General features: G+C 22.4%; 6 protein-coding genes across 6 annotated transcripts; 4 read left to right on the top strand and 2 right to left on the bottom strand.

Annotated features, from left to right (window-relative positions):
• Positions 1-2939: 2939 nt before the first annotated feature.
• Positions 2940-4327, top strand: PBANKA_1315400 (calcineurin subunit B, putative; the record flags this gene model as incomplete). The annotated part of the gene is made up of 6 exons (XM_034566739.1): positions 2940-2944; positions 3109-3277; positions 3553-3637; positions 3786-3931; positions 4063-4143; positions 4280-4327. The coding sequence occupies 6 exons, from the start codon at positions 2940-2942 to the stop codon at positions 4325-4327; spliced, it is 534 nt and encodes a 177-aa protein (XP_034423306.1).
• A 785-nt stretch (positions 4328-5112) lies between these two features.
• PBANKA_1315300 (LCCL domain-containing protein) lies at positions 5113-7988 on the top strand (the record flags this gene model as incomplete). The annotated part of the gene is made up of 2 exons (XM_034566738.1): positions 5113-5199; positions 5436-7988. 2 exons carry the CDS (start codon positions 5113-5115, stop codon positions 7986-7988), a joined length of 2640 nt encoding a protein of 879 aa, XP_034423305.1.
• Positions 7989-8777: 789 nt separating this feature from the next.
• Positions 8778-9224, top strand: PBANKA_1315200 (pre-mRNA-splicing factor CWF18, putative; the record flags this gene model as incomplete). The annotated part of the gene is made up of 1 exon (XM_034566737.1): positions 8778-9224. The coding sequence occupies one exon, from the start codon at positions 8778-8780 to the stop codon at positions 9222-9224; it is 447 nt and encodes a 148-aa protein (XP_034423304.1).
• Positions 9225-9946: 722 nt separating this feature from the next.
• On the bottom strand, positions 9947-13432 carry PBANKA_1315100 (transcriptional regulatory protein sir2b; the record flags this gene model as incomplete). The annotated part of the gene is made up of 1 exon (XM_034566736.1): positions 9947-13432. One exon carries the CDS (start codon positions 13430-13432, stop codon positions 9947-9949), a length of 3486 nt encoding a protein of 1161 aa, XP_034423303.1.
• Positions 13433-14837: 1405 nt separating this feature from the next.
• On the bottom strand, positions 14838-17035 carry PBANKA_1315000 (E3 SUMO-protein ligase NSE2, putative; the record flags this gene model as incomplete). Its single annotated transcript, XM_034566735.1, has 11 exons — positions 14838-14866; positions 14994-15058; positions 15230-15293; positions 15385-15419; positions 15514-15576; positions 15791-15915; positions 16046-16086; positions 16242-16307; positions 16578-16713; positions 16822-16863; positions 17006-17035. The coding sequence occupies 11 exons, from the start codon at positions 17033-17035 to the stop codon at positions 14838-14840; spliced, it is 696 nt and encodes a 231-aa protein (XP_034423302.1).
• Positions 17036-20938: 3903 nt separating this feature from the next.
• Positions 20939-25051, top strand: PBANKA_1314900 (conserved Plasmodium protein, unknown function; the record flags this gene model as incomplete). Its single annotated transcript, XM_034566734.1, has 1 exon — positions 20939-25051. The coding sequence occupies one exon, from the start codon at positions 20939-20941 to the stop codon at positions 25049-25051; it is 4113 nt and encodes a 1370-aa protein (XP_034423301.1).
• Positions 25052-25187: the final 136 nt, after the last annotated feature.

Genomic DNA, 25187 nt, shown 5'->3' with positions numbered 1-25187 from the left:
TATTAAGAAAATATGATAATTATATTATAAATATTTTAATTATTTTTATTTAAAATACATGAATATTTTAAATTTTCACATAATTTTAATATTTATAGCACGATATTAATCAACCATTCTCAGTATGGCCTCTTTTTCCCTGTCCTTTACATTCTTATTCAAAAGCTTAAACATAAGAGTGAATAATAAAAAAATACATAGATAAAACCAATTGAATTAAAATATATATAATAGTTGTGTGTATACCGTGTACTATTCTTAAATATTTATATAAACTATAACTAAATTATATATAATGGGTATATCATTTTTTAGCAAAATATATCTATAAATGCGTATATTTTTATTAAAAAAATAAAAATTTTAATAATATATTTGTCATATATGTAAATAAAAGGATATAGAGGAAACACACACAAAAAATCAAATACCATACAATTTGAATAATGTTGTTAAATCAAATTTTACGTTTATATTGCGTTTACGAAGTTCATTTAAAAACAAGACATTCCTAATCGGGTTAAAACATGTGAATACATATTTGTGTATGCACAAACACCACATATATACATGTTTATCTAATAAAAAGTGAAAAAATATTAGTATTTTATTAAATATTTCAAATAATATCCTTATTTGTTGCATTCTAAATTATGTGATTCGCATCATAGATTAAAAAGTTTTTTTCGCTCAAAAAAAATATATTATTTCATTTTACAAATAATTTCGCAATTATTTGTAATTTTTTTCGATGTATATACAGTTATTTATATGGCAATTTCTTTGCTTTTTAATGTTCTCACATTAAACAACATTTAAAATATACAAATCAGATTGGCCAATACAAAGCACCAACAAAATAAAACATATGAAGTTGCTATTTTCCCCATTTTAGAACATCATATTTTATAATTCCTTATGCTTTGTTCAATATGTAAAAGAATAAAAAAATAAAAACATTTGTATTTGCATAATATATGATAGTAAAAAGGTAGCAATACAATAAGTGACTATTAATTTATCATAGAGCATTTTAATTATTTTTTTTGGAGGGTAACTAAAGGGTAAAACTTCGATTTTATAATTTTTTCAATTCATAGATGCACATTTTTAAACATACAGATAAACATATCACAATTTATTGCATTATATTATATCCATTGTTTTATAGTGTTGTTTGCATTTTTCCATTGTTGCTTCCTTTTATATATTTATATATAGACACATTTTTCGCTATATTTATTATAACTCTTATATAATTTTCATATAATTGACTGAATGTCAATTCAAGGTTTCTACTAAATCCTGTAGAGAGTATATATACGTAATTATATGGATTTAAGGGTTTAATATTTAATTAATGGGGAGCATTTCTTTGGAATGACAACAAAAGTTATATGTTATAAATAATATTATAGCTATCGATTATCAATTTCAGTATTTAATAAGCAATTTATATTGTTTATGTTTATATTTTTTAATGTTAATATACATATTTATAATTTTGAATAGTATAAATATATTCATATAGATCTTAAATGATTAACGATCATATATATACGCACTCATATAAAAATGCCTGTAGTAACAGCTATAATTTTCTTTCTTACAAATTGGCATACTCGAAATAAAATATATTAAAAACGTAACACTAGCATGCTATAAGACTTTGCTAAACCATTTCTTTTTTTAATTGAGCCAATAAAATATAACACATATTTTAATATTAAAATATTTTTTTCCTTTTTCTTTAATAATCCTTTTTATTCCTCATTTTATATGCATATATAATTATTTTTTCTCCTTCATCATTTTTTTAAAGCTTAATTTTCTTATATGCTCATGCATATACCTCCGATTTTTATTATGTGCATCTCCCTTTTATTTTAGTATGCATTATTTGCTCGTTTATATATTATATTTTTTTTGTGTGTGTGTAATTTTTTCCTTTTTAAAATTTGTTTCGCCATATATTTTAATTCGATTTTTAAAATAATTATATTTATTATTTTTTTTTCTTTTCATTTTTTAATACTCTTCATTTTTCAATTAATGTGCATGAATGCGCAACGAAATAATGTTCCACATTAAAAAAAACTTGAAAAGGCAATTATGCGCCTTTGATTTAATAAAAGGTATTTTACATTTATATATATGAATGAATATATGTACTATTAAACTGAAGCATTTATTTATATTCGTTTCAATAATTTTTTTACATTTTTCATTTGGTTATAATTATTATAGATCATTATTTATTCCTTTAATACAATGCGCAGATTTGATATACTTTAATTAGTGATTGATGCATATAAATGATTTTTTTTTAAAGCATACAACCTTTTATAAAGAGGAAGTATGTTTCCCTTTTAATATAAAATTCAATCGCAATTTTATATGTATATAATAATCAAGATTTGTTAGATATTTGAAGGTATAAAACATGCATATCATTTAATACTAATAAGCATACATGTATTAAGAATATATTCTTAAAAATGTTATTGTATATTACTAAATATTGTGAGTAGTCAAAATTTAACGTAATGGGGGAATACCTATAAATATGTATGCATTAATACATATATAATAACATATGAATTGAATATAGTCTTATATAAAAATTATAAGTGACCACAATAGGAAGTAAAAACATATGCAAAAAATTATCAAGTAATAATAAAATATTATTCCTTTTAAGTTGAAATTTATTTAATGCCGCATAGTTACAGGGAGAATATTACTATCATGTTCGAAAATAAGAAATACCGCATATTTTTTGATCGTTTTATTGGATAGTGTTTATATATGTATATAGAGAATATATTTTATGGGGACGTGATTTTATAACGTTAAAAATATAATTAAAAGAAGTACAATTTGACATTTATTAAATCACAATTTCTATACATTTTGTTATGAAAATATAGAAGAGTAAAATGGGGTGAGAACATCATATTCGTTTATCATAGCGAAAATTAAAAATAAAAAAAAATTATAATTAAATTTGTCTACACATGAAATAAATACGTTATATTGCTTGTTAATTCCCATTTTTTTTTAACAAAAATATATAATTTTTTTTTTTTAATGTGTAATCAAATATAGAAACACACACGCAATATTATCTGAAAAAGATCAAAAGGATTTATTGCAAGCTGCTCGTTTTAGTGAAATGGATATTAAAAAAATGTATAAAAGATTTATTGAACTTGATACAAATAAAAACGGACAACTAGATCCAAATGAATTATTTGATGTTCCTGAAATAAGCGATGTAAGAATCAAACAAAAAAATGTCCACAAAAAGTGGCAATAAAATAATAACCAAATTTTGGTTTCGTTAATTTCGGCATATTTTAATTAAATGAAATAAAGATTGTGAATATGTATATAGTTGCTTTAGTGGAATATTTCATTATTATCTCCCCATCTTTACTGTTTTTTATATTATGAAGAATATGTTAAGAATTAATTTACCATGCATTAAATTTTACGTACAAAAATATAAATAAACAAGCATACATATATTTCTATATATTTGTGTTTTAGAATCCACTAGTAAAAAGAGTTATATCAATATTTGATTCAAATTCAGATGGAAAAGTATCATTTGTTGAATTCTTAGTTGGAATAAGTAAATTAAAAAAATATGTTTATGCTTTTTCGTTATTATTTTCATATGATGATTTAAAGTGTCATTTTCGCTAATATTTAGTTCATATTATTCCTAAGATATTTTACTATACATTTATCTCCTCATTTTAATTTTTTATTTTGTACAGCGAAATTAATGTCAACCACCGACGATTTTCAGAAAAAAAAATTCGCCTTTGATATATATGACATAAATAAAGATGGAATGATTTCTAATGGTGAATTATTTACCGTTATGAAAATGATGGTTGGGAATAATTTAAATGATGTACAGGTATATTTTTTATGCGTAATTTTTTTCATTTTTACTTTTATAATAGAAAAAAGACAATTATAATGCTATAATATAATGCATGTATAAAATATAATATACCTTTTTCTTGTTATATTATAATTTTTTTTCAGTTGCAGCAGCTAGTTGATAGAACAATCATACAAGCAGATAAAGACGGGGATGGAATGATTTCCTTTGAAGAATTTAAAGATGTAATACTTAGTTTAAAAATAATAAAATGCATTAGATATTTAAAAAAATATTTTTTGTTATATTTTTTTAATTGTGAATATGTATATACACATATCATCCATTTTAAAATATATATAATATATTATTTTTATGCAGATGATATCGCACATTGATGTTGGGAATAAACTCAAGCTAGATTTATAAATTAAAATCCACTTATTTATGTAAAATTTTACACGAAATTTTCATTAGTTTATTTATGTATTTTACCGTATTAAATTATTTATAATATAATAATTACATATATTTATGTTTATCCGTATATCCTTATACACATACTGTTATATATTGCACATATAGCCTTTATATTTTTTTTTGACATAAAACTTTCTTAATATTGTTTATTTGTTTGTTTTATTTTTTTTAACGAACATTTTATTTTATAATTTAAATAGAACATTATTTTTTAAAAAAAATAACATAAAAGTTCAAAAAGCTACACAATATATATATTTGGTATACTCGTAAGTGGGTTTAACATTGATAAAAAAAATATATACATGTATTATTTTTTTGTAAATAAGTTTCTTACTGTGTTTTTTTCGTGAATTGTGTAAAAATAATTCCTGGATGAATATCATTTGATTATTTATTGCTAAATAAAAGAATAACAAAATAAAAAAGAATTAGAAACTATATAGAATAAAACGGTGTCCATATTCTCTGGATAAATATGTACATGTTTTGTACTGTCTTGTAACATTCTTTACTTTGCTACTAAATAATTGTAGACATATATTTGCAGTGATAAATAACAGTGTTATGTCTATATTTTTTTTGTTTTGTTACTTACAATAAAATTTTTCACATATCTTTTACAATTATAACTTGACGTTATACCAATTTTATTATAAATTTTGTATTACAACATTAATTTGTTAAGTATTAAATTATTTTATAATTGTAATAATTTTTAAGACCAAAATAACATGGAATTATTTCGATTTGCAATTATTACGCTAGTATTTTTGATACATAAATGCTACAGTGAGAATTATGACAAAGAAAATTTAAAAGTAACACTTTATAAATAGTTAAAAAAGATAAAATATCTATATTTTTTAGTACATAACATCGTGTATATATATATGTATATATCGATGTGTAAATGTATACATTTTCGTGGGTATATTCATAAAGGATATTTTTTGAAATGTTGTGTCGCCCATTTGGGTTTTGTCATTTCTTCATTCGATAAATACGTATATACTATGAAAAAAAACGCACCTTTCTTTATCATTTTATTTTTTAGAAACTGACGGAATACAGGCAACAACATCGGAAAACGGTAGATGGTAGACTATGTGCCGCTGCATTTGTGCAAGATGACAACACATATACTGATTGTACGAAATCAACAGACCCTAATGGATTAACAGGAAGAGAATGGTGTTATGTAGAAGTTCAATTAATAGGAAAAGGCAATAGAGATTGGGATTATTGTAAAGGTGTAATAAATTATGATATTGTTAGGTCAAAAGCCCGAACGTTTTTTCAAGCTAAATCAAATGAGTTAAATGGTGCTGTAAAAAAATTAGATATGGAATATAAAAAATTAGGAGGTGTATATGAAAAATATGAAGAAAATTGTGGGACTACTTCTGAATTAATAAAGAAAAGAATAGAAGAAATTAATGATATAGCTAAAGCGTCAAGTAGAAATATAAATAAGTTATTATTACAAGCATCATCTATCAATGATATGGAAACAAAATTATATGAATTAGATGATGAAGTCGAAACAAATAGAAAAGCATTTTTAAATAATAAAAAAAATTGTTCTATATTAAAAGGATATGCAATTGAAGATAAGGCAGATGGTTTGACAGGGAGTTATTATGACAATGCTTATTTTTCAGGATACCCCTTATCAATAAATAATGACAAATATATAAATTTTATATGGGATAGTGGTGTACCTATTGAAATGATACCTTATCAGCATTTTTCTGTTCGATGGGACGGATATATAAAAATACCTCAAACAGATAATTATATTATAAGTATTGAACATGATTGTGGGGTTCGAATATTTTTAGACAATTCTCCTATAATTGTTAATAATATGCCAGATCCTAAAGAAGAAGAATCTGAAGAAATAAAACCAATATATATTTTACCAATTAATAAAATTAATTCAAATGTTCAAAAAATTAGCTCAGAAAAATTAGGATTAATTGGAGGCAAAAAATATAAATTTAGAATAGAATATTTTCATTTAAGTACTATAAAACACGAAAATCCAGATACTGCTCACATAATATTATATTGGAAATCAGATAAGCTAATTGATGAAGAAATTATTCCAACACACTTTTTTTTTAAAAGTAATACAACTATACCCCTTAGAATTAAAGAATTAGGTGGTGACGATTACGAAATATTTTATCTCGAAAATGGAGCAGATGCATTTATCAATTCTTCGAATTATATTATATCTGATATACCTACTATATATGAAAAATCGAAAGCTATACGCAGTTTGAACAATTTTAATAAAAACATTATTAAATTTAAAACCAATACATACAGCAAAGTTTATATAGCTATATATAAAGAGGAAAGTAATAATATTCCAATAAATGAAATAACAAAAAAGAGTTTCACAAATACTAAAGAAGTATTGTCCATATATCATATACATGGGGATAGAATAATGAATGCAATTGGTCACAATACAAATGCATCGGAACAAAAAACGTATAATATTTATTCTTCTGAATATTACGAAGGCGAAGTAATAATAAAATTAAACATGCCAACACATTTTATTATATTTATCATGCAAAATGAATTTCGATCAGACAACAGTTGTATAGGAAATGAAGAACCTGTTTCTTTAGTAAATTCTCCGTATTTTAATTCTTGTTATACATCTTCATATGAATCTGAAAAATATGATTGTCAATCAGGGTTTAGCGGAAATAATAAAAATAAAGAATATTCAACATGGAAAACTGCTATTAATAAATCGCTAGGTCAATATATAACTATAAATTTTAATTATGATATAGATATACATTCATTTACTTTTAAAACCTTATTTTCTTTAGAAAATAATATTACAGAATTATCATTATATTTTGCAAATAATACAAATCCTGAAATATTTTCTATATCACCAGGGCACCATAAATATAAACTTAAATTTCCTATAAAATCCAAATTTGTAAAAGTTGTTATATCTAAAGTAAATGATTCAAAACATCAAACTGGTGGAAATATTACTTTCTATGGTATACCATGTGGGGCTTATACAAATAAGGAAAAGAATATTGAGGTCAAACAAAATGAGCATGAAATTAATATATATTTTAGAAGTAAAAATATTAGTGTGATATCGAAGCCATTAACTTGGATGGTAGATAATGGATTGAAAAAACAAACTCATGGTTATTTTAATTATGGTTGGGAAAAGGTACCTACACCTATAGAATGGGAACAACTGAATAAACAAAATTCATCTCATGGTGGTATATCATTTTATCCATTAGAATGTAAAAAAGAAAGCAATTTAACCACTAGTGATAATAATAATTGTGATACTTCCAATACATGGTCTATTGATTTATTGCATGAAGGTACTTATTATGTCACAATCGAAATTGGTTCTCCTTTAGGAAAACAAAATTTAAATTATATTAAAGTTAATGGTGAAGTTTTTATAAATAACATGTTTTTAAAGCCAAAACAATATACAAAGGTTAGTGCAAATATTGATATAAAAAAAAATAAAACTTTACAAGTTTCTACAAATACAAACACGGTTATACAATCTATACAAATTATATTTCTCCACAATTAATTATTATACTTTGATAAAAGTTTGATTTAATTTTTAGAGGCATTTGACAAACAAACTGACAAATGAAATATGCCCATATATATACAACTTTATCATTTGTTTTTTAAGTTGTGTTTCCTTAAATTATTAAAATAATTTGCATATATAATGTGTATACTATGCTTTCGGCTTAGTTTTTGTTTCAGTCTTTGTCTTCATTTTTTTTTGTTAAATCATTTGACATATCTTTGTATATAAACAAAAAAACTTTTAATACTTTATGAATTTGTAACATAATTTGTAGTGCGGAAATATTTGTTCTCAACATTCAGATTTATCTTTGTAATATTAGAAATTTTAATGGCAAATTTGCTAAAAGTGAGATATTGTATACGTCATAAAAATGGCATATATTTTATTTTTCATCTTAGTAACCTTTTGACTGTTGTGTTTCTTATTATGCACAAGTATTTATGGTACATCTGGGATTGCACAAAATGAGTGCTGCTTTCGCATTTTATATTTTAGTAAAATTAATAAATAATAATAAATAAAAAAAAAAAAAATATATATACGATTATATATTTATTAATTTACTATAACGAAGTTAAAAATTATAAATAAAAAGGAATTTAGAAATATTTATATGGAAAAATGAATTTATATTTTTAAAGCCAATGTTAGCAGTATATTTTTTTAATCAAAAACAAAAAGGGTGAAAGAGAAGGTATATTACTATTTTTATTAGTAAATATATTATATTATAATACACTAGGAGTAATAACATTTAAGAATCCTAATTGTTATAATATGCTGAAAATGGAAAAAATAAAACATTATGAAAAATTAAAGTTTTATAATTATGTTCCAGTAAATAAAGAGCTAAAGGCATGTTGTATATCTTGTCCTGATACTGAAAAATATGAGCTTGAATTAAATGAGCAATTGGAAGAGGAATTAAAAAATGTATTTCAAGGTAACATATTAGATCAAATTCATGCAAAAAATATAAATGCTGATTTGAAAAGAGATTTACAAAAAAAAATGAATATTCTATCTAAAAGAACAGATAAAGCAATTATCGAATTAATTAAAAGGAAAATAAATGACAATAAAAATAATCAAGCTATTTATAATGAAAATGAAGATGAGAATACATGTATGACTTTAGATCTTAACAAAAATAATGATGCCAAATTTGGCCATATTTTACATGAAACTCTTAATAAATTGGATAACATGGATGAATCAGATTAAGAATATGCCTATTTTTTAGTATTACCTCTATTTATAATTATATTTTTTGTTTCGTTACTTTGATGATTAATCCTTTATCGAAATATGAGCTTATTTTATACACCTATGAAATGCTGCCTTTACTCCGCATAAATTATCATATTACGTTTTAAGCATATATGGACAACTATTTTTATGTTGGATGATATACTTAAATACCTTCCCCATATTTTTTAACATAATTTTTATTTCATTTTTGTATAGTTAATACCAGCCATTCCATGTGGGCATTATAACATAAATTCCCATTCGTACTTGGGCATGCCGTGGTATATATGATGAAATCTATTTACTATTTTATTTTTTGTGTGCTACTTATCGATATTTTCATTTTATCTTTCATTTAGTTTATATAAATAGTAATATTTTTTTTTATTCTTTAATATTCGGATTTTTCTTTTGTATTAACTTAAAGCTAGGTTATAATTAAAGAAAAATAAACATTAACAAACATAAAATTATTTTAAATACGTAAAAAAATAAAAGGTAAAATAAAAAAATTGTGCACAAAAACGTGGACAATTTGCAGAAACAAAAAAATAAAATAAATGGAAATTGAAAAGACATGACTCAAAAAGATATTAGCATATTTCAAATGCAATTGTAATGCAAATAAATAAATATACATACATAGGGAGAGAGAAAGCACCTTTATGATATTGTAGCCGTCTAATGTCTCCTCATTATACACATTCAAATAAGTCGTTGGTGTAATTTAAAAGCCAAAAAGGGAAATAACACAACTCTTTATACAAAATAGAGTCAACAATATGTTCCTTATCTATATTATTTACAAATTCATGATAACTACTTTCCCATATTTCACTTCTATATTTTTGAAGTGTGTTGGAATATTTTTTATTTCTTGAAAGTTTCTTATATGGAGTATATATTTTTTGTGGCTTAATATACTTTGGAATTTTATGCACTAGTTCCCCATGTTTATATTCATTATTTATTAGCAGATCTGGGTAAAATAATAATTGTGAATAATGCTCACCACCATTTTTATTATCTATATTATTTTCCGTAATCGAGTCATTTTCAATTTGAATTTCATTACCTTTTTTGTTGTGATTATTTTTTTTATCACTTTCCTCATAATTAGGTATTATTATATTTATATTACTAATCTTCTTGCTTGATGCATCTTTAAAATCGCAATTTAAAGTTTCAACTATATTTGGTGTATTAGAATTAAACATTACGTCACCATTATTTGATTGAGGGATTGGGATTTTATTTGTGCTAGTACAATTGTCGCTGTTTATACGATTTGTAAAAGGTAATTCATTTTTTAAAAAAATATTATTTGAAACATCACATTTTTCATTGTTTGATATAGTTTCTTTCGTTTCATTTGTACTTATGTCTATAGGCGCTTCTTGATTTATACCAAAATGTTGACCTTCAGATAAAATTGTGTTATTTATATTATTATATTTTTCTTTTGACGAAGTTTGTTGAACATTTTCCCTTTTGAGTAAATTTTGATTATAATTTGATACATTTTGATGGTGGCATGAGCTGCTAATTATTTCTTTTTTAATCAAAGTTTTTTTAAGTTGTATTTTATACAAACTTATATCTTCATTCATATATAAATAATAAAAGATAAAGTTTGATGTATTTTCTTTATTTTCGTCGGATGAATATACATTAAAATCTTCCAAGTTTCTTTTTTTCCGTTCTCGAAATGTGTAAGAAGAACGGCTAATTGTTTTATCATTATTATTAAACAAATTTAAAAAATCATTAGTATATAAATATATATTTTTTGATAAATGGAGATTTTTAATAAATTGTATTGTTTTTTCATTATCATTATGTTTTTTTTTTATAATAAAATTGTTTTCTTCATTAAATTTATTTATTATACAAAATAAATTATATAATAATTTGATAGAATTGGATAACTCAAAGGAAAAATAATTATCATATTTATTCATATCAAAAGTATTATTCAAAATTGCTAACAATTGAACTTTATTTTTAGGTTTTACATTTCTAGGATTAAATCCAACATGAACATGTTCATTTAATATTTCGGAGACTTTAAAAGATTTCAATTTTTCCTCATCGTATATTTCGAAAGTCTTCATTCCATCATTTTCCTCATTAATAATAGCGGGTGTTGTATTAATATCACCCCTTTTCATTTCTTCTTCATGATTAGACATATACTTATTTTTATTTAGGTTAAATTGTTTAAAATTTCCTTTATTATTGCTAAAATAAGAATCGTCAATATCATCACCATATGTGTATGCAACATCAATAGCCCATGTATTCAATTCGATAAATGGTGTTTTATCATTATAAATGAGTTTTAGTAAAATATAAGAATTATACCATAATTCTACTTCTAATATACATGAAAAATTTGTACGTATTAACCAGATTCCTTTATTTTTATCTATTTCATTTATTGTAATTTTATTTAAGCTATTTAATTTTCCTGTTTTTATATTTTTAATCATTGAACACTTTATTAAAAATAATTGATTTTTATTTGTATTCTCAATTTTTTCTTCATCTCTTCCTTCTTCATTATCCAAAAAAGGAGATGCGCCATTATTTCGGTTTATATCATCGTTGATCGAAATAACATCATCATATCCAAATTTATTACTATCCATGTTACAATTATTATCATTTGCATTATTTGAACAGTTTATGCAATTATTTTGATTGTCCGTTTCATTTTTGCATATAGAAGTATAATACTTTTTATCAATCTCTTCCTTCTTAATCCTGTAAGTTTTAAAGCTATGTTGGTTATAATCTGTGTTTTCGTTTTCTGTGTCTAGTACATCATGCACATTTTTGTCTATATTATTAATTTTAACCATTTGATCACATAATAAATCAAAGTTTATTAATTGACATCTAACAACAATCATCAAAGCAGTTCTTATAGCAAGAGGTTCTAAAGAGAACTCCTTAATAATTATATCTGATATATTGTTAACATTTGAATGTATATTTAAATCTAGTTCTTTGAATAGGGACGATTTTTGATAATTAATTAAGCAACTATATGAATTTTTACTTGCAAATTTTTTTTTTGATGGATAATAACTAGCTGGTACAATATAAAAACTAGAACCCAAACAAAAATGAAAATCCGCTTTTTGAGAATGTTTAATAGAGTTCAAATGAAAAAAATCTTCATATGCATTATTCCAATCTAATAAAACATCTGTGCAAATCCCTATTGGAGGGAATGAACATAAAAAGCATAAAGCCCCAGTAGGTTTAAAACTGATTGTTGATATAACATAATCTCTTAAATATCGCCTACCACAAAAATCGCATCTTTCTATAAATATATTTCCATGTATTTCCGATATTTGAGAAAATTTTGTGCCACATCTATAATGTAAAGAATCTATATTTTGAGTAATTAAAAATTTTATAATATTTTTATTCATTAATTCTTTTATCATAATATGTGTTTTGGTTGGTAAAGCTAAATGAAGCTCTACAACTTTTTTTTTTCTATTTCCAAACTTTACATAATTTTCATCAGAACTTTGACAATTTTCAGTATTTTCATTTGCACATTGATCTATTAATGCGAATTGTATAGGATTTGAGTTATCACGATTTTCGTTTTCTTTTTTTTCACAGTTTCTTTGTGTTTCCAAAAGGCTATTATTTGAACTTTTGTATATATTATCTATATTTATTTCATCGGCTTTGATACGATTTTGATGGATATTATTATGATTGCTTTCATTTCTTTCCTCTTTAATTCTATGAAAATGAGGTTCTTTTTTATTTATAGAAGCCTGATTGGATGAGCTGTTTGGATTATCATACTTTATTTGGGAATGTTTTATGATGTTTTCATTATCTTCGCAATTTTGTACAATTTCGTGTTCTTGTTTTGTTTTTTTTTTCTTATTATGTTTCTTCTTATTTTTAATATTATTGTGATACTCATTTGTCCATATTCCAGTGGGCCCTCGAAAATCTTGCAGTCCTGAACTAGTAGATATACCAGCTCCGGAATGTACAACAATGTATTCACTTGTTCGTATTTTCTCGATTAATACTTTTATCTTTTCTTTTTCTTCTTCTTCGTCTTCAAAATATTCCTTTTCGCCTAATGGTCCTTTGTTCTCGTTTTTTGACAAACGTGAGGCATAGTACATGCAACTCATTTTTTCATTAAAAAGAAATATACATGTATATATATTTATAAATTAAACCATAAAAAATAAATAATCAAACATAGTACGATGTGAATCAAAGAGGGATCTTCGCACAAATATATATAAGGGATGGATAATAATTATAGTATTCTATATTCCAATTATTCATTGAAGCTCATAACACAGGAAGTAATAATAACTCTGATAATAATATCATTTACTATTTACATTATTATAGCTTATATTCCCAATTTATACATTTCCAAGTATATGTACTTATGAATAAATTTAATTCGTAATGTATTTATGGTTTTATTTATATTGTTATTATTTTTTAACTATTCATATGTAATTTAAACTTTTATCAAAATACGTTCTGGAAATTTATATGCTTAATTATTTCGTTCTTTGCATTTCATCAATGTGGTATTATATATAAATCAATGAATTTTTATTTATTCGTACATTTTACACATTGTTTTGGTGGAGGGGTACTTTCATTGTGCAATAGATTATATGATTTGTTTGTTTCTTAGCCAAATATTTATTTAGTTATTTTTTTGGTAACCGTATACAATATAAATTTATATATCATATGGATATATTTCAGGGTATAGTAAAAAAATTTATAAGTGTATTCATTATGTTATACTTTTAATTATTTGCATTTGGAATAATAGCGCAAAAAAAATATATGCTATGAATATTAACATACGAATATTTTATAAAAAAAATAATAGTAATAAAATAAAAAAGTATAAAAATGATACTTGTAGAATATTATTCATTTAAACATGAAACATTTTATTTGAATTAAATAATGCATTTAACGAAGTTGTTTTAAGAAGGGTTATTATAATTGTATACAAATTCCCCAAATTTATAATTATTTGTTTGCCTATGAAGAACCGAGATAAATAAAATAACAAATACTATATTATTATTTAAAAAATAAAGACTTCACAAAATAAATGTCAATTAAAAAGGTTATGTAAACTGCAAAAATTTTGTCGTGTTATTATTTTATACTTTTGTTTTGCGTCTTTTTTTTTATAAATTAAAAATTAGTTAAAATCCTCGGTGTTATTTTTTTATAACTATTTGTACCATTCTACACTTGTTGTGAATATAGTTAGCCATATAAAGATTTAGTGAAATAAAACATTATACAATAATTATATTTAGCATACTAAATAATGATATCTTATGGGAAAAGCTAAATATAAAGAATAATTTAATAATAAAAAGTTTTAAAAAAATGAATGAATAATCCTAGACCATAAAAATGGCCACATGTATATATACATATAAAAGTTATATTCACACAATACTTAAAATAAAAAAAAATTATAATATAATTTTACAAAGGAAGGAGAAAAATCATTTGATTTTAAAGAAAAAATTTATTGTTTTATTATTCCACAAAATTGAAACATTTATCCTCTAAAAAAACGAAAGAAACAAAAAAAATGTATGAGCTATCACTAATGTTATATAAATACTATACAAATGAGATATTCAAGTGTTTTAACAATAAATAATGTATTTTCATGAATTTTTTTTTGGAAACCATCATTCCGAAGCTTCTCGAAATATTCTTTTGCTTCTGTGATATTATCTCTAAACTTCATAAACCTACATTAAAATTTATGCATATTTTGTATATATATTAAAATGTGAAGATTCATTCTCTATATTATGATTTATAAAATATAAAATTCCAAACTCAGGTGATAAAAATTAGATGTATAAAAAGAAATTAAAAAAAGTCAAAGATATTTATCGTGATGCGTGGATCCATATAACCTTGAGTGATGAAGAAGCTCATAGTCGGGGTGCAAGCTATTTCTGTAGACTTTTTTTTTGCAAGCTGTAAAATATATGTACTCATGGATATATGTTTTATAAATATGACAAATAAAAAAATAAAAGATATATACTAATAAATTAATTATTATTACCGGCTATTGGGCATTCTATTGTATCTTTATTTTGTCTAAATGTGATATATAAAAATAAGAAAATGGTAAATGTAATTGGATTAAATTGGTTTTATTTTATAATATTTTAAAGCATTTTTTAATTTTTACATTAATCTAAGAATAAAAGAATTTTCAAAGGTGTGAACACATGCCTTTCTATTTTTGCTAAATCTGAAGTGTTTTAAAAGACATTAAAAAAATATTTATACCGTATCGTATACTAGGGAAATTATTTAACATAAATAATATATGATGCTTAACAATTATATTATAAAATATTTGTAAATTGTTATCATATTTACTGTATTTTAGTTGAAGGATTTTATGTATTCATGAATATCCACATGGATAAAACATATGTGCATATAAGGAAAAACAAATTTACCTTTGTGTAACAGGATTTTCAAAGGGCATTTGTGATATTGGACATTTGGTAGGAAATGCGCCTATTTCTTCATCGACTACTAATTCATCCTCATCGTCATCTTCTTTTTGACTTTTTAAATGGAACTAAACGTTTTTAAATACATAAATAAATAAAATAAAAAAAATTATATGAATTTAGATCCGTGTCCTAAAACACACATTTGATGTGTTCGTATATAAATACTCTTTGTGTAATCTTTTTTTAAATGAGTACCCTTGCTAGTCGAGAAATGTCCTTTTCATCTGTTTGATTACCTAAGGTTAGGATTCATAAAAAAATGCATATATATATATATATATATATATATGTGGCCACATTGATATATTAAATCGATTATTTAAAGGGGAAAATATAAAAATAAGACAGGCGTGAGTTTTTTTCAGAATAAAAACAACATTCTTTTTCTAACCTTGTAGTTTTAGTTTTACATATTTATTTACTAGTTTTAAAAAATGTGAATCAATATTTATATCATCTGTATTTTGTAAAAAATTAAATTAAATTATGGTATTATAATGTTTATAAATGATAAAAAGGGAATAGCGCACAATTTTGTAATTAGAATAATATTTTCTTCATAAAAGAATTTAGTATATTTTGAAAATTTAGTACCTGATCCTGTAAAAAATTGTTAAAAATATATGGAATATAATATTGAAATGATGTAATAATATAAATTTATGGCATTCAAAAAAGCACATCAAAATTTTCATTTTATTTTAATGGAATGTTTCTGTAAACATACGGAAATACTTAATGGAAAACAAAATGTTGTATAAGCTTTTTTGTAAATGGCTATGATATTTTATTATATCATTAGATGGTGTATATTCTTCTTCATATCTTTCTAAATTATCCCAAACATCTTTAAAATATGGATTCTATAATAAAAAGCAAAAATACAAACATAAAAGTAATTTAAAGGTTGTAATGGTTCTAAAAATAAAAATAAATTTACTATTTTTTATATTGTCTTTTTTTTCTTATACTTCATCATCATGTGATATCATGTCATCTCCATTTTCATTTGCCTAAAAATATATAATATATATATTGTAATTTGGAAATTAATGATATGGTAACATACACCTATATATTTAAAAATAAAACAACTTGAATCATATTCTTTATAAGTGCCGTATTATTATTATTATTATTTTAAGGAAGGTATACATTTTTAGGGGAATCATCTTGATAATGCATTACGGTCTATATTGTTATCAGATTTTATTATAAATTTTGCATTAATGCAAGTTTTATTAAAATTATGAATGCTTAGTTTAATTTAAGGTTAATATAAGCATTTTTTCCTTAGCTAATAATTTAAAGCATTAATATTCAATATTATTAAAATAAGAATGATTATTCAGTATGAAAAATGTTTAAATTCGAGCATGTGTGCATGTATTAATAAAGTTCGATTTTTTGGGTATTCATTACAATAAAATTAACTTGTACAGAATGAGGTAATTTATTTTGGGTAATATTACAGAAAATATATTTATTTTAAAGTTTACATAAGCATGCTACAAATGAAAAAAAAAAATATAAGAATTATGCTATTCTGAATATATAGTGCATATTTTTATTTTATTATATATCATGTATTATACATATTTTAACTAAGTAGACGAAATATTTGTATGCATAATTTAGGTTAAAAATACACGTTTATTGTAAATAATTTTGAACTTAACATATATTCATATAAATTTGTAAAAAACCATAGTTAAACATCATATAATTCCATGATACGATAATAGAACAAATTAAAGCATTTTTCATAAAAAGTTTCATTTTCACTATATTATATCAATATATGTGTTTGTTTCCCCTTAAAATATAATAGGTATAGCTATTTTATACAATATACAATTATAAAGAATATATCGTTTTAATTACTATAGCAAAATATGTGGAAAATAATTATAATGTAGCTCCCTGAACGTATTTTTTTTATTATATTTTCCTTTTTATCCATAAGTTTATTAATATATAAATTTTTGTTTTTATTCTTTAGATGTGGTCACTATAATTTTATTTTTCGAATATATGTTTTTATTTCATTTGAATTCATAGTCTTAGATGCACAATAGCAAGAAAAGAACGTTATATGTATAATGGCAATAAATTAGTCAAAAATATATTACAGAAAATTATAAATGCTATCATAATTTTTTATTATATTGATATTTAAATAGTACTACATATACTCAAAAGCTTAAAGAGTAAAATAACATATAATGTTTTTTGTCTTACACAAGAGAAAAAACTGGTTTTTATCTTTTAACTCAACTCATTCTTTGAAACATATTTCTTATTGCATTATTATAGGCCTTTTTATAATACAATATATTTTTATAAGAATTTTATTAATAATATATAAAAGTGAAAAAAAAATGTTTAAGATACCTAGAATGTGTAAGATAAGATGAATTCTAAAATAATAAACGATTATTTACTGATATTAACGATTTTAGGAAATTATGATTGGAACATTAATTGATTTAAAATTATCTTATTTTGTGTCTTCAAACTTTTTTTATGAAAAATCTTAAAAAAAATATAATTGTAAAAGATTGGTTACCGATTTATATTATAAAATAAACGAATAAAATAAATTAAAATGAAAAAATTGTTTTTATATATGAATAATGTATAATTTTACTTTTATTTTGTAACATAATATTTTAAAAAAATCACATTTTTATATAAAACGTATTTAAAGAACAACATGCATGTTGCTATTTATGTCTTACTAATAAGAGGATAATAACCCACATATGCATGCACATGTGAATGTATATAAATACATGTTTATAAAAATTTAAACAATAAGCCTATTTTTTTATAAATTAGTTGAATGCTTTTATTGTATATAGAAACGTGAGAAATAAACCATATATATAATACATTTGATGTGTTCAATACAATTTATATATACATATGTGAATTTATCGTAATATATTTTTTGCGTGTGCATATCTATTCAAATGTATGGAATTGCGAATCAAATATAAATCACTAAATTTTGTAGTTTATTATTTTATTTATTTTATTTTAATATCTTAAACGATTTGATATAATCACAAATGCTAACACAGCGCCTTTTAAATAATAGTTCCTTATTATTTATAATATTTTTATGTATAAAAAGTCAGGGTTATATACACATGTGATTATTTAATATTATAATGAATGCATAAAAACATCCTCAAATTAAAAAAGATATAATATTATTTGAACATATTAAAACACAGTGGGGGGCATATCTATAACATATGGTATATATATTTATTAAATAATATAAGAAGAGTATAAAGATTGTTATTGTAGAGGATTATATTGATATGTATATAATAACCTCTTTTATTATTTATAGCTATTACAATAAGATGTCTTAATATAAAAGAGTTTTCAACATATCGTAAAAAAAAATATATTTAAAAATATAACTAATTGTTTATTGGATAACTAAGCAATGTATTTGTAAGTTGGGCGTAATACATTATACAAGAAAGTATGGAGTGTAATCGATATATGCGTTATACAATTTTTTTTAATTTAATAGAAATATTTATATTAGCTTAATCATATGCACATGGTTATACTCATTTAAATTCCATTCCTATTTTTTTATTTATAAAATTAATATTATTATTATTATGCTATCATATATAACTAACAATGTTGTCAATGATTTACCACTTAAACGTGTTAAGGAATTATTTATGTATTATATTAAAATGTAGCCATTTTTAATACAAATTATATTATTCAGAGCAATAGAACAAACATTTTTTGCTCTTATAATGTTTATCATTCTTATTGAGCTTTTATAAATTTTTAGTTAATTTAATTTATTAATTTTTGTAGAAAAGATAAACGAAAGGGTAATTTTATAATTTTTTTATATGTAATTAACTATATAATTTTTATATTAAATAAATATATTATCTATTTAATATAATGATGCCGAAGAAAAAAAACTTCAAAAACATAATAAATATGCGCAATTAGCAACAAAGAAGCGTTTCGAGAAATTATAGGATGTTTTCTTATAGCATAAAAGCAGGTAATAAAAATATATATAATTTTTTTTACTTTATTTATACATAAAAAATCATAAATCCTATGTAATATTATTTAGTATAGCAATTTTTATTCATATTTAATATTAAATAGTATATATATTATAAAAATTAATACCATTATTAGATCCGTAATATATATTATTTTTTAGGAGTACATAATAAATGCTTGCATATTTTTTCTAATTACATTGTTAGCTTTTATTGTAATATTAAAAATTGCCTAAAAAAATTAAAAAAACATGGATTTTTTAGACCATATATATAAAATTCCTAAACATTTTTAAAGAGGTTAATAGTCGTCATTTGTAGAATATTATATATATAATATGTAATGTACCGTTTTTTTATATAATTAATATTATATATATATATATATAATTAATAGTAAGCATAGAATGCTTCTCTATTATAATCAATAAATTTATATCAATATACTATTTTTTATTAATAATAATACAAATTTGCATTATTCAAGGGAATATAAAATACCGAATATATATATATATATATATATATATATATATATATATATAATATATATGTATATTTGTTGTATATATATGCATATTGTTCTTTCCGTATAGTACTTAAAATTTTGTTATTTAAAATTTTTTGTTTTTAATGATTATATTGTAAGATAACAACGTATTATTTAATTTGTGCAAAATTATATTAAAATACATATAATTTGAACGATAAATATTTGTATTGTTGTATATATTTTATTTATAACATATATTTCAGATTTTGTAATTGTTTTTTTTGTCCAGTATACATGCATATATTAATATAGATATATATATATATATATATTTTTTTTTTTAACTGATAGAATAAATATAAATACGCACATAGATATATTTATTATTAAATTTGAGTATATATTCTCTTACGAAAATAATGGTTATATTATATTCCCGATTTTTTATATATACAAATTTGAAGAAGAAACAAATGCCTTCTTAGGTAACATATGAAATAGATCAACACCACGAAATATTATAATAGTAAAATGTTTTTTAAAAAAATATTGAAAAATACCAATGAAAATGAAAACAATAATGACACTAATACTAAAGATAATGTAATGAAAGACATATCATATACTATAAATGAGAAGAATAGCAATTTAAATATGACTGACTTTATGGACAATATCGAAAATTTCTACGTAAATAATTTTAATAATCAGAATGATAGTAATGATAATTTGATGAATGGTAATAATAATTATTCAACTAATGAAAACATAATTAATAATAAAACTGACAATGCGCCGAACAAAAAATGCTCAGGCGAAAAAAACGAAATAAATAATTTAAATGGAAATATAAATATAAACCCGGATAAAAGTAATGATATAGAAATAAATAATTGTTCAGAGGGTCAAAAGGTACTAAATAATGCTGTAAATCCAATTCCAAAAAAAAGAGGAAGAAAAAAACGGGGAGAAATAGTTCCAAATACTAACGATTTAAATGTTCAACTTACGAAAAGAGTGAGTGTAAAAAACTATAAATACCACTCATTTATAGAACAAGAAGTAGGTAAAAAAAGAAGAGGCCGAAAAGGTAATAATAGTTATGGAAATGATATCAAAGCAAATGAAAGTATGTTTTTTAATTCTAGTATGAATAATTTTGAAAACATGCAAAGTATCGATAATGACCATGGTATGCTTAATTTAAATGCCGATGATAATAGCATCAATAATAATGAACAAAATAATATTAATAATTATTACATGTATGATAGGCCGCAATATTATTATTGTGATATTATGGGGAAGGATGATATTATTCCACCTTCTGAATCAACGTTAAATGATTATCAAAATGTGTATACAAATGACTTCATAAATAATAATTTATATAATGGTGTTCAAACCGATCATATTAATTATAATTATTATTTAATGGATAATAATAATAACAATAATAATAATAATAATAATAATAATAATAATAATAATAATAATAATAATAATAATAATAATAATAATAATAATAATAAACAGGAAAATCCTATGTTTTTTCATGAAAATATGATGCATAATGAAGTTATGGATACAAACAACCCCTCTAATACTAGTACCGTAGTAGAAGTAAAGCGTAGAGGCCGAAAGAAAAAAATAAAAAACGAAAATATATTGAATAATAATAATTTTGTTAGCAATAGCAATCTTGGTGCTCCTATTAAGTTAGGCGATAATTTGAACAATGGAAATTCATTAAATGACCAATGTAGTCTTCCAATTGTTGAAAAAAAAAAGAGGGGAAGAAAAAAGAAAAACATAAATAATACATTAAACTCTATGACAGGTTTAAATATAAAACAAAATGATATGGAACATAAAAATAAGGGAATCATTGATACTAGTGCCGATCCTATGCATGGATTCCAAATTAATAATATGGGAATTGGTGATATTAAAAATGAAAATACCGAAGGGTTACCACTTTCCTCTAACTATAACAACAATAATAGTAGTATTTTAGTCGATTATAATGGGCAATCAAATGGTCTAAATTTTCAAAGAGAAAATATTGATAAAGATAATGTTGATGATAAAAATAATAATTATATAATAAAAAATAAGAGGCAATACACGATTCAGAATAAAGATGAACTTGAAAATCCGAATTTTGAATTTACAAATAATAATAATTTTTTAAAAAAAAGAAAATATGCAAAAAGAAAACACAAAGATAGGAGAAGCACCGATGGAAATAAAAATCCTAGAAATGAAATGTCAAAGTATGTTTCAATTTATAATAATAACATTCATAATACATCTAATATTTCAAGAGAAATTGAAAATAATATATATGTTAATAATAAAAACAAAGAAACTAAAACACATAATAACAAAACATTCACAAATGAACCCTATCAAATTAAGGAAGAATTTATGAACAATGTTAATAGTATTAACACTGTTTTTAATTTTAATGAAGAATTTATTAATTTTTTAAAAAAAGTAAATAATTTTGATGATATAGATTATAATAGTATGCTATCCTTTTTAGGTAACGTACAAAATAAGTTAACTATTTCCCTAAAAGATGAATATTCTACAGAAAGTTTTAATATTCATAACGTTGACCACACTATTTATGCTATGAAAAAAATTGTAGATATCCTAAATAATAATAACGAAATATTAAATAAGTTGAATCAATTAGAATATAAAATTTATTGTGATTATTATATTGCGAAAAATCAAAATTCAATGCAAGAATTGCATAATAATACAGATGGCAATATAAACAAACTTTCTGAGATTGAACATAAAGATGATAATTATAAAATTGTTATCAAAGATGAAAATGATGAACACAAATTACCAAACTCAAAGGATAAAGACATGTTAAACAATAAAAATAGTGAAAATGATTCTCACGATAATCCCGAATACATTAAGAATAAATTGAGCAACTTCAAATTGAATGAAGAAGAGAAAAACCAAACTAATGGATGCTTGGAGCACAATAAAACATGTAACAATAATTTAAAAGTAAATGATGATAATGAAAAAATATGTGAAAGTGATAAAGAAGGAATATATCAAGAAACAAATAATATCAAAGATGGTGCACATAATAGTAAAAACGAAGAACCTTCAAACGAATACAATATAAATAAACTATATTTTAATAAAAGTATCGATTTTATATGTAATGAATTAAATGAATTTATAAAAAGTACATTAAAAAATGAAAATATATTTTATTCTCTTTATTCGGATGGAAGATATCATAATGTATCTGAAAAAAGTTTATACAAAAATTATATATCTACTAAATTGTATAAGCATAACAATATTATTGATAGAAGCAAAATAGGAAGAAGAGAAAAAATTATTCTTAATAAGTTACATAAAAATGGAGAAATATGCGAGGATGTTATAAATAGAACATCAAAATATGTCGAAGAAAATGAAACCATGGAGGAAAAGGATCAATTGTTGCTAGATCGTTACACTGAATTGTTCAAAAAAATGAGCAATATAAGTAAAGATCATAGCAGTAGTTGTGACCAAATTAATAAGCTATACAATAATGATTATTATGACGATTTAGAAAACTCATTAAGAAAAGAGTGTGATACTGATATAAGAAAACACCATTATAATAATGGATTACAAATAGATCAACATACATTAATAAATAAAGATAATAATATGAATTTTCATAAAAATCATGAATATAATTTTTTATGCCCAAATTACGTAAATGATATAAGTCATGATAATCATATGATGATCAAAAATGAAGTAACCAGAAAAACAGATATGTTATATAAGTCACCAAATAATAGCACCAATATTAATAACTCTATTCATATTGATATTAACAATTGCTCAACAGGGAATAGTATTGTGGAACATAATAAAGATGGCGAATCTGATGGAATGGGGGCCTGTTATAATATACATGATAATGGTATGAATATCATAAATGAGCAATATAATAAAAGCAATAATGGTCATAATAATGATAACAAGAATAACGATAATTTATTTGATTGCCTTGAAGGAACAATTAATCAGGAAAGTATGGATGAAATGAGTAAACTACACAATGCTGAAACAACAACAATTACATGCGATGATTTAGAATATAAAAACAACCTTTTGGATAAAATAATTAATGGAAAAACAAATATTTTTGATAATAATACGAAGAAAGAAAATAATGAAAACCAATGTTTATTAAACAACGGGAGGCATAATATAATGCCTATTAATGATAATAATGAATCTTGTAATTTGACACATATTTGTAATACCAATTCAGAAAATTTAGGTAATTCAAATATTTGTTGTAAAAATTATATGAATAATTTGAATATGGAGCAATGTGATTATAAAAAAAACTTACAATCCTTGTTAAGAGAAACGATTAACTTTAGAGATGATAAACTCATGCAAATGAAAGTGAATAAATCACAGAAGGAAATGCTAAATTGTTTAAAAATGGTTTCAAAAATTAAACAAAATTTTTTTTATGAATGTACGCAAATGATAAACAATCAAATTTTTGCTTTAGAAAAAAATTTTAGGATTCCTGATTGCTCCCTATCTATGCCTTCAAATGAATTATGTTATAATACCAATAACTAAATTTATGAAGTTATTAGAAATTATTTCATTATTCATACATATATTTCTTCTCTATTTGTTAGCTTGTGCACCAATTCAATTGTTATTTTATTTATCAATATATTTGTTAATTCAATATCATGTTCTATATATTTTT

This window comes from Plasmodium berghei (assembly GCF_900002375.2).
Source record: "Plasmodium berghei ANKA genome assembly, chromosome: 13".
In the NCBI taxonomy this organism is placed as follows: Eukaryota; Apicomplexa; class Aconoidasida; order Haemosporida; family Plasmodiidae; genus Plasmodium; species Plasmodium berghei.
Note: the sequence above shows the minus strand (reverse complement) of the source record. Positions and strands in the feature narration are given on the sequence as shown.